The 11,465-nt window shown below is 39.3% G+C and overlaps 1 protein-coding gene across 1 annotated transcript; it reads right to left on the bottom strand.

Moving 5' to 3' along the window:
- Window positions 1-9,373: 9,373 nt before the first annotated feature.
- On the bottom strand, window positions 9,374-11,391 carry rhov (ras homolog family member V). Its single transcript, XM_074685286.1, has 3 exons — window positions 11,104-11,391; window positions 10,429-10,487; window positions 9,374-10,046 (listed from the first exon to the last, which is right to left on the bottom strand). The coding sequence occupies exons 1-3, from the start codon at window positions 11,306-11,308 to the stop codon at window positions 9,600-9,602; spliced, it is 711 nt and encodes a 236-aa protein (XP_074541387.1). The 5' UTR covers window positions 11,309-11,391; the 3' UTR covers window positions 9,374-9,599.
- Between the last annotated feature and the right edge of the window lie 74 nt (window positions 11,392-11,465).

The following is an 11,465-nucleotide window of genomic DNA, read 5'->3' as shown; positions in this document are numbered from 1 at the left end:
TTGCAACATGAAACAGAGCAGTGTTCTAGCTTAGTGACTGTATCAATTTGGGTTTCACTCTGTCACTAGTCTGTATTGTTCTGCTTATAACTGCCCAAATAGCTCTTAATAAACACTGCAGACTGATGCCTTTTGTTACTGTTAAGATCTTTCCCAGTTTAAGATCACTCATCTGTTTTTAGATTTATCTGTAGTATTGCCTCTTCACTTGTATCCTTCAGGGGACAATAAAAGGTTGAGTCAATCAAAAGGCCAAAAATCATCTTCAAAAAAGTAAACAAAATAACAGCAACAAAAAATGAAAGTATTTTTTTCATATTTAAATGTTTAACAATAGAAATCTATTCAGAGACATATAAACTTACTTTGAACTGTTTTCTAGCTTCTGATTGTTTTTTCATCACAATCTGAAAAATTAAATCTTGTTGTGTTTTGTGGTATAATATCAATATAATAATCAAATCATGTAGTTGTATTGTATCATAACATGATGTATCATTTTGTATCTTTTCTCATGAGTTAGAATCTTACTGAAATCCATATTGTATCATATTGTGTTGTATCGTATTATTCCGTGTACTTTCTCATTCAATTGTATCGCTTTGCTTTACACCCTGAGCAGTAACCTCCAGCACCTCAATATGTAAGTGCTGGAACCTGCAGTTCGTTGAGTGTCCATTAGAGGTTGGCTCCAGAGGTACCAGAAACCACATACACACCAAGCCCCCCAAAAAGCCACTTTCACAGCAGAAATAAACACATTAACAGCCTGGTACTAAAAAATGTCTCCTGTCTGAATAGCTAATTTCTCTATTGGCAAACAATGCAAAATTAGAATTTTTCCTGACTCAGCACACTGGAAAAAATGAAATCTTAATAATTGTTTTTGTCTTATTTTCATTAGAGATGCCTATGAGCCACTTTCACCTGACCAGTCCAGAAAATGCCTTATTTCAAGTTATTGAAAGATAAAAATTAGGTCTATATTGCTTGAAACAAGTTTAAAAAAATTTACCAATGGAATAAGTGAAAAGTTACTTGTATCAAAACATTATTCTAGTTTTGAGCGAAAAATTTTGAGGAAATTTTCTTGTCCCATTGGCAGATTTTTTTTTTACATGCTACAAGAAATTCAGACCTCATTTTTCTCGGTAAATAGCTTAAAACATGACAATTTTCTGGGCTAAACAGTTAAATTTGGCTCATATCAAGTACAATAAAACAGTTTTTACTTAAATTAAGACAAAAACACTTGATAAGATTTCAGGTTTTTTTGCAGTGCAGTTTAGCAGATTTAAAGAATGCAAGTTCACACTGAAACACTGCTCAGCTGATGAGGCTGAATGCCCTGCCCATTTCCAATATGGCCCCTGTGGATGATCTACTTCAAAACTCCTTATCTGTCATGTCCTTTTAAACTATATCCATTTACTATACAGTCCATATTTTTATCCAATAATATAATATTGCCTTGCATCCAACTGTGTTTTTGTAACTAAATATAAAGTATATTACCCTACAAAATTGTATAGTATGTGTTATATTGTATAATATCTTACAGCATCAAACCTGCTGACATTAGACTTTACATTTCAACAACTTCAACAAAAGGGGAGATTCACAGCCAACCCTCGTGCCTCATCATAAGTCTGTTTTGTTTTGTTTTTTGTTTTTTTAACTTTTGTGTCCAATGCTGAAATCTGTGAATGCTTTTTGCTGCCAATTTGGATTGCCAGGTCTGACGGCATGTATCCTACACAGTACTTATGAACGAACCTTTGATTGGTATCATTGTGAACAATCGGCAGGAAATTGGGAGAAATTACAAATTGGGAGAACAACTTCCTGTCCTATCCTATCCTAACTTCTCATTGGTGATATTTTATCACATCCTATCATATTTAAATGTATTGTATCATATTGTTCATATCCCAACAACTTGCCTTTTACTTTTCTGCATGTTTTCCAATAACATCGCATAAAGGTATCATGTCATTTCATACATTGATTGTTGTATAAAACTAAATCACATATTACTTTATCTTTTTTTTGTATCCACTGGTTTGCGTACAGTATTATACCATCGCATTGAGTTGTACACCATAAAGTATTGTGTCATATCCTGATGTATTGTATCTTATTGAATTATAGGTTTTGTAGTTGTCCTTTAAAAATTATAAAATGCCATCTGCCATTTCCTCAAAGAATTGTTAACTTTTACTGTGTACAACTAAGGTGGCGGCTTTGCAGTGCCATCATTTTAAATCTTTGAGTAACTGTACTCTACATTTACACCTTTGTCCATGTCAGTTTTGAGTAATGTATGCATGCTGCAGTAATCTCTTTTACCAGCCCCTACTCTTTGTGACATGCATTTTGACTTTTTGCTGAATGGATCTACTTCCAGTCAAATTGGGTTGCTAAACTGTTGTGAATGTAATGGTTTTGAATTAACAAGTGGAAAAAGTTTGAGTGAGTCAAAGCCACAGATGTTACAGACCAGCCTTCTCACAGGTTGTATATGTGAGTTCTGGAGCTGCTAATGTCTTACATGTGCTTGGGTCGTCAGTGACAACAAGCCTCGAGAACGACGGCTTGTTTGAAGTGTTAATCACCTCATCGTTGCCTGAGTGGTAAGTGAGCACAGTCGTCTCACCTCTGAAGATGAGTGTACTTTGACTGGTCTTGGAGTGATCATGTGTGGTCACTCTGAAGCCGCGCATGATGAGTGCAGATTAAGATAAAGCAGAAACAGACAGAGTTATAAGAAGTGTATCTGACAACAACCCCTTGGAAGTGACATTAAAGTATCCTGCATAGACGAGCAAAGGTTTTTGATTACACACTGCTGTTGACTTTGCCAGTGTCTGAAGCTGTTTGCATTTCAACCCTCCCTTGTGTATTACTCAACATCATGAATGACGAGCACAGCAGATTCAGAGGCACACTGAAGCTGCAAACTGTGGGACAGAAATAATCGTTGTTGCCTGCAGGCACAGTCACAGCCGGGAAACTGGGACGATTCTCACTGGCTTTGCGCGACACCGAAACTGACAGTTTATGTTTTGACAGTTTTTTGTAATCAAAGATCTGTACGGTTAATCTGATTGACAGGTTGTTTTGTTATGCAAATATTAGTTGTCTTATTTCCTTTATTAGCTTATGTCTTCTGAAATAGGTAGATAGTGTATACGTTGTTTTTGCATTGTTTATTGCTCTAGCTTGCTTTAGAAACGATGGCAAAGTCAAGGGCTGAAAAGCATTTTTAATTTTAGCATTTTAAGTTCTTGTCGATTGTGAGTGCTGACAAGCTGGCATGTCTATTGGCTCTATTGGAATAAATATGATGCTGTTGATCAACATATCACTTCATTAAGTCCATATTTGTTTGTAAGTTTTGAGTGTGACACTGTCAGTCACAGTATTACAGTAAATCAGAGACACAATAACAAAAACAAATCTCAACAGCTTTTTTTTTTTCAGTGTGAGAAAAAAAGCTTTGAGCCATGCTGGCTTTCCTACAAAGCAAAAGTGTCCAAACTGTCATTTCAATGACCGAGGAGCAGCAGCAACAGTCAACCAATCGGATTTATCCCTGGCTAGGCAGACCTGTCTGTGCACCTGCTGATTCCCAGGCCTTGTTGCCAAATCTCTGACTACAGTGAAACCCAACGAGAGTGAAACTGGCCCTGAGCCAGAGGAAGACCTGGTTGACTACTCCTGACACAATCACTAAAAAACAGGGGATCCTGGGAAGAGGAGGACCAGCCCTGTGTGAGGATGAGAGAAAACGAAGATGACTAACCTTGAGAAGAAAAAGAGAAGGAGGAGGAGGAAGAAGACGGGAAAGTTCACTGAACTCCTGGGAACCTAAAACCTGTCTGACTTGGCCTGTGCTATTGCTTAATGAGTGCACAGTGAGTGTACACGAGCTGTATTAGTCTTTGTTTGCATCATGTATGAGTGTAAAACCACATTTGTTCAAAGGGGAACATTTTGTTTTATTGATTTCAAGAACATTACATAAAAATCTGTTTGAGATTTCACTGAGAGGAACAGAAACAGTGTGAGTGGAAAGAGTCATAAATAAGACATGACATCACTGAGACTGAAGTCACGGCCTTCCTTGACCTGGAGCTGTCGCCTTTCAAGATATTCCTGATCTGAATTTACCTTGACAAAAAGTGTAACATTTCCACAAAAGCAGACAAAAATATTGAAAACTGGATAGACTTTAAAGTTAACGACTTCTAAGTTAACGACTTCTAAGTTCAGTATAGGTAACAAACGTGCATGTTTGTACTTTAAAATCATTGTCAGTGGATTCTAGACCAGATCTTACTTTTATAACATTTCTCACAAGTTACATTTGTTTACCCAGTATAATCATAGGATTTCAATGTTCCTGCAATGCAGTCTGAACAAGGCAGTGGTCCAGGCACCTAAACCAGGGGTAGGCAACCTAGGGCATGGGTGCCATAGCTGGCACGTGAAACTATTTATGTTGGCATGCAGGGAATGAATACAGTGAGGTAGAGTACAAAATAACAAATAAATAAATAAACTAAACAATAACAAAACAATTGTATTGTGTTCTATTTAACACTATACAAGAAATGGAGCGCACTATTCATGTTTACGAATGACTCTAAATAATATAGCTAGATGAAGTGCGTGAAAGGGGCTGCACGGTACAATGCATGGGTCGGTGGGCCTTTCTGTGTTGAGTTTGCATGTTCTCTCCATGCATGTATAGACTCTGGGTACTCTGGCTTCCTCCCACAGTCCAAAATCATGCTCATCAGGTTAACTGAACACTCGAAATTGTCCCTAGGTGTGAGTGTGTGCCTGAATGATTGTCTGTCTCTATGTGTCAGCCCTGTGATTGACTGGCGACCAGTCCAGGGTGTACCCCGCCTCTCGCCCAATGACAGCTTGGATAGGCTCCAGCCACCCATGACTCTGAACAGGATAAGCCGTTCAGAAAATGAATGAATGAATGAAGTATGTAGATTTGACCTGCAAGTGCGTCACCGCAAATCTATTGGGGGGTCAGTCTGCTTGCTCACAATTGCATCCATTTTGCAGTGTAGCGGATAAACAAACCATGTTCCAGTTGTTTTTTACAACATAGTTGTATGGGGGGGTATGGATTTATTGCCAGAGATGGCCGCAGATCGAGGGTGGAGCGTCCTTTGCTGTGAAAGTGTGGTATGTTAGATCGTCAAGTGCTCAGGGTCCCTTTGAGACTAAACATGAAAAAAAACTTCAGAGATGAGATGGATGATTTGGAGTCAGTAAAATAGCGTTGGCAAAGTATGCTGGACAAAGCGACAAATTCAAAATGTCCTGCACTATTAAAAAAACAGGCAACAGAAGGAAGTTAAACCATTTCTTACTGTGTTGCAAACAAGCGGCAACCTCCGGTCTGGGATTATGAGACAATGTGAGAGTGCTAAAAATCTGCTGTTTCTCCAGTGTTTGCTTCAGGCTGGCTCTGGAAGTAGCGGAAGTCACATCCCAGGGCTGCACGATTATCGCAATCGCAATCGCAATGTCAGCACATGCAATTACGTAATCGCAAAAGAGGATATCGCAATCGCAATCGTAATGTCAGCACAAGCAATTCAGATTTTCCTCCATAATAACTAAATAAGTCTGTAGACTCATCATGACAAAACTTTTTTTTTTAATCGCAAGCACAATCGCAATATTGTCCACCTAATCGCACCTAGCCAAAAAAAGGCATTTTCAAAGCAGAAATTAACCTATTTACAGCCTGGTTCAGAAAACGTCTGAGTGTCAGAGTAGCTAATTTTACAACTGGCTCCCATTGTACTGGGGGTGAATTTTTTTCTAACTCAGCCGTTCGGGGGATAGTAAGATGGAGAGCTCCCCCAATAATAGGCACAGCTGAGGGTCACGTGACCGACAGGCGCCCTATGGCCGTAGGCGAAGCCCTTGCCACTACCAATATGGCTGCTATAGCCTATGTGCTTAATTTTCTGTTTCAGAAACAGACGGGGGACGTTGGCAAGACTACGTCCATGTTTTATATAGTCTATGGTTGCAAAGCATGGAAAACAATTCATTGACAGGGAATACATAACAGACTTTCCTATCGACTGTCAATGATTTTATGAAACAAGGAAGTGTTGGCTCTTTGGGAATGAGAGTATTTTAAAGTGGCACCAGTCATGGAAAAGGCTGCCTACCCCTGACCTAAAGAGTCAGGCTGTAAATTAAATTGGTATTAATCAGCAAAGCTAAACAAGGAAGTTGTCCATAAACCATATAATATCATGGATAGTTTAGTAAGAATAAATATCTTCAACCAACCTGACAGAGTGTAGCACTGGTGTAACTGGCTGCTATCTGGCAGCTAAGTGCTGTTTGGCACGCTGCTGAACTCAAGGCTTTTATTTGAGTTTGAAGTTTTTTCACATCTGTTAAAACAACAACAACAACAACAACAACAACAACAATAAAAAAAATGTTAATAAAACACTAAGTGGTGATTGCTACTCTATGTGATGAGTAGCACAAGCTAATATGTTTGTAATGCACACAAATTTATTAGGGTTGCTTTAAATACTCTACTGGGAAAGTTTCCTAACCCTCACACTCACACTCACACACAGGGTTAATTCATCATGGGTCCAGCTTTGTCTGCAGTGTCAGGTGACAAAACACCAGCTCCTCTCCGTGACCTGTCCTTACGAGGTCAACAGACCGAGACGAAGGATGTCCTTCTTTAACCCAGTGATAGTGGTTGTTTAAGCAGAACCCTCACGCAGGGCTGTGTGATGGACAGCGCTCTGACTAATGGCAAACAGATTACTGATGAGTAAAGATGAGCGTGTCTTCTTCGCTCATCTGTGACTCACTCAACCTGCTTTGAACAAATGCGCTGTGAAGCATTCAGGTCAACAATAGTTTCTTAAACCCTCTCTAATCTGTCTTTATATTGATCCTATTCACAACCGCTTCTCACAAGCACACAGAGACTTCAATTAAGTTTGTTTGTTCTGATCTTTGCAGATTGTTTTTTTTTGTTTTGTTTTGTTTTATAATGATACACTTCAACCAAAATTTTTATGATACACAATCTGATTACTGCTGCTATTTGTTCTTAGCCAGTGTATTTGACTTGATCACTGTTTTGAAAACCACACTTTAATATCCTTTTGAAAAACAGCACAATCAGACAGCGCTTTCAGTCACAGCATGGCACTGCCAAAGCCCACTAGCACCCATGTGGATTGCATTAGAATTGGTCAACCCGGAGCTCAGCTGGAGGCCAAAGGGTTAGTTATCATAACCATGGAGGGAGTAATGGTTCAGGAAAAGTACCTGGAGTGGTGGGAAGGGTCAGGGCTGTTTACATGACAATGATTTTAAGATGAAAAGTAAAAGTATTATTGCGTTTTGGCAGCTTATTTACACGGAAACAGCGTTTCAGCCAACCTATGTAAACTTACTATCGCAATTTTTCTGAAATGTGTAGCCACCATTGTCATGTTGTTAGAGTCACCTGAAACACCGTTTTTGGCCTTGTTTACATGACATTTCACCCCAAAATGATTGAAAAAAAAAAAAAAAAGAAAGAAAAAAATGTGCGTTAACATGGAAACTCTTTAGCGAGCATGCCAGGCCTGTAGTTTGTGCTATACCTTTCTTGCAAAGAAGCGGCTTTTGGTAGATCTCCACCAATGTAGAGTTGGACCGATCATCTAGTGTATTAGTGAGTGTCTAGTGAACAAGTGGTTCAACAGATACACATTTTGTTGAAAAACAGTCAGCAGATTAAGCAGACTGAGCAGCACAAGCTCAACATGGTAGCCGGCTTGCTGTTTACATGGCAATGGTGGCTGCAGTGTTTCAGAAAAAATTCACTCTGGAGGCCGTTTCTAAAGTTTGCGATACAGGTTGCCTCAAACTCGGTTTCTGTGTAAACGAGAGGCTGAAACGCAACAATACTTTTAAGTTTCATCCTAATATTGTTGTTGTGTAAATGGCCCCTAAACGGCCCCTTAGACTACTTTCAGAGAACACTTATCACAGCTTCTCAGCACTTTCATGACTGCTCTACAACCTCTTCCCTGTTGCTACTATCTGATTTGATTAGTGGTTGGACCTTTCAGCTCTTGAACCTATCCTGAAAATACACGACACAGGGATATAATTTGCACTTCATTTATTTGCACTACATCACTCCAACGTGTAAAAAGACATATCAGAGAAGAAGATTGTTTGGTCTGATCACTGACAGAGATACAAAATGTAACAAAACCAGTTTGTAGAGAAGTATTGCATCAAAGTCCATTTCATTTCAAATACATATAACGTGAAAGAATACCTGTTTTAACAAACAGATGAATATTTATATTTCATTGACTTCCACAAGAAGCATAATAAAGCAAAGCCTCAACTCTGGTCACTCATAACACCTCCAGAAATTCTTTAACTGGGATGCAAAATATGAATCACTTTTACACATATATCACAGACTCTCCATGTTTCTTATACAGCGCATTAGTTTACACTTACATTCAAACAAGAATGGTTCAGTGTGCTCCAACTCTGTGCATACAGGGCCATTGAGGAGATAAGGAGTGTATTGAGCATACAAACAAAGAGAGCTGAATAAAAAAAGCCAGGTGGGAGGGACTGCAGGGTGGAAGTAAAGACTCCTGTGGTGCTACTTTTCACAGATGCAGATTGATGGGAGGAAAACACAAAAAGCCAATGATCACTGCTCCCACACAACTTTTCAGCTCAGACAAGAGGATTTCCACACAAGTTCCTGTGTCAATCTGATAATTGAGATTTACAAAATCTATCTGTGACTGGTCAGGAAAAAAAATGTATGTTAAGTTTGTCCATCAGTTCACAAAACTTCTGCTTTAAATATAAGTTTTGGTGAGATTGTGGGATAACTAACTTGTAGACTAGCAAAGACCATTCTGAGGCGCTTTCACACACAGGTAAGAATGTGGCATCTAGCACTGCAACATGAACTTGCAGCTGTTGCATATAAATAGGCCGGTGTAGCCAGACAGCCAGAGTAAAACAGAGAAGTAGCTAACGCCCAAGTGCTCAAACAGAGCCTGGACACTGTTTCGCTTTCTCACTTGCATTAAAGGCTGCAAAGCACGGCATGCAAATCAACAACATTTACATGACAGGCTGTGCTCTCTGTTTCTTTCTCTCTGGCTGTATGTCAGTGATATGCTTGACTTGTTAGCCTCAATTCTCAGTGGGTTCCTCACAAGTAGCTCACCAATAGTGAATTGAAAGGATAGCAAATAAAATTGTTGATTATGTTTTTACATAATCCTGGAATTATCAAACATTTGGATATAGTATTAAAAAAACACAGACGTCCTGTGTGTATCCTGACCCTTACTCCCTCTATAGTCTCTGCCTGCCCACTCTGCTTGTGTTTTACTTTTCTGCTCCATGTCGCATCCCAGCATCAAAGCAGCCAAATATTAAGGAGGGCAACCTTCCATAGGTTGGAGCTGTGACCTCAACGCAAACATAAATAAATAAAAGTTTAGTCCATAACCCACAGGGTTTTGAGTCTGTTCATAAGTTTAGACGAAGCAGAAGAACTTCTTCCAGCTACACCTGGAGAAAGCTTTGGTGCGCCTGTCAGAAAACCTCCTCTTCTTGTTCTTGCGGGTTTTGTTCTTAATGGCAGCAAAAATGGCTGCATCAAACGCTTCCTTCAAGTTTTTTTGCGTGAGTGAAGAACACTCTATGTAGTCTGCAGCCCTGATCTTTTCGGCCATGCTGCGGGCTCTGGAGCTCAGAATGGGCTTCACGTTGGATCGGTCCAAGTTGATGAGGACATTCACATCCAGCAAAAGGTCGGATTGAGTCCCAACAAGAACAATAGGCGAGGAGGGGTTGTGAGCCCGGATATCTGAAACCCACTTCTTGGTGATGTTGTGAAATGAGGTGGGGTTGACCATGCTGAAGCACAGGAGGAAGACGTCGGTGTGGGCGTAGGATAGAGCTCTGAATTCATCAAATTCCTCCTGAAAGGAACATAAACAAAGGAAGGATGTGTCAATCAATTTTTGTGCAGACATGATAGAGTAAAAGGGACTGAGTCATTGTAAGGATCAGTCACACATTAATATACATGGTGAAATCTTACTATTGAGTCACATTTTTGATGAAGCAATGATGTGGCACAGTTTGCACTTTCAAAGTTCATCTTCATCTTAACCCTATTACTGGGATTTAATAATTGCAATTTTGTTTACCAGATGAAAATACCAGTTGACAAAGAACTCAAAATGTGAGAAAAAATTGTGTGTGTTTGTAATTACAGTGTTAATTCTAAAAAATATATCTGTATGGTGGCACATGACTGTTTGAGTGCTAGTAACACACAAAACTGGGAAACAGTCTTACCTGTCCAGCAGTGTCCAGGAGCTGAACTTTGACTGGAGATCCTTCTACTTGGACCTGGCCTGTAAATAAAGAACTTGATTATATTCTGGCTCAATTTGTTTGAGACATTCAAAGACAAAACACTTTACACGTGTCTATATTAAGCATGCAGAAGCTCACATGCACAAAAAACATTGGTTGTAAATTAGTCAGTAAGCACAACTTCATATCTCTTCATCATTACACAATTACACTTGAATAAATTACTTTGTACAGCTAGAAAGCAGTGATGCTTTTTTTTTTTTCTTTTTTAGATTTAAGCCTATTACTCCAACGTATAAAGCATTAAAAAAGAGCCAAAGCAAAACCACCAGCTTTCAAGCAAATTAATGCAACTTGTTCAAAAACTTTAAATTACTAAAGTAGCAACTAAGTGTCAAAATCAACTCCAAAAAAAAAATAATAGATGACAATTAAACCCAATTTGAAAGATCAGTTCATTCCAAGTGACTTTATGAATTTCACTTTAAGCATTTGTTTTGGAGCACTATCCAGGTATCTTGCCAAGGACACAGTCACATAAAATAGAATCATCAAGGAATCCATAGGAGCTATATTTTTTTTATTATTATTATCTAATATTACTGGCGTTTAGCTGACTGATAAATAAATAAATAAATAAAAATCTTGACTCACCGGAGAAGACATCAAAGCCTGTCTGTTGGTACTCTGTCGGGTATCCATTGGACGTGTAGCTCACAATCATACTGGTTTTCCCCACAGCTCCGTCCCCGACCAGCATACAGCTGATGACCTCAGGGTCCAGTTCGTCCTCCCGGGTCAGCCCGCATGCTGAGGGGACTCGGGACTCGTGGTAGAAATAATCCATGTTAGGTGGCATGTCGAGCTGGGCATTAAACCTCTGAACACAGACTCCTCTTTCTGATCTACGTGACACTATACGTCGATAAGTGCTGCCGATCCTGCTCTTACTGAAGCGCGACATGTGAGGGGAGGGATGTTTTAGCACAAGTTTAGTAACCAGACAGGTTGTGATT

This window comes from Halichoeres trimaculatus, unplaced genomic scaffold (assembly GCF_033239565.1).
Source record: "Halichoeres trimaculatus isolate MK-OKI-2021-1 unplaced genomic scaffold, fHalTri1.1 fHalTri1_scaffold_13, whole genome shotgun sequence".
Taxonomy (NCBI): Eukaryota; Metazoa; Chordata; class Actinopteri; order Labriformes; family Labridae; genus Halichoeres; species Halichoeres trimaculatus.
The sequence above is the reverse complement of the archived record's forward strand: the minus strand, read 5'-3'. Positions and strand labels throughout refer to the sequence as shown.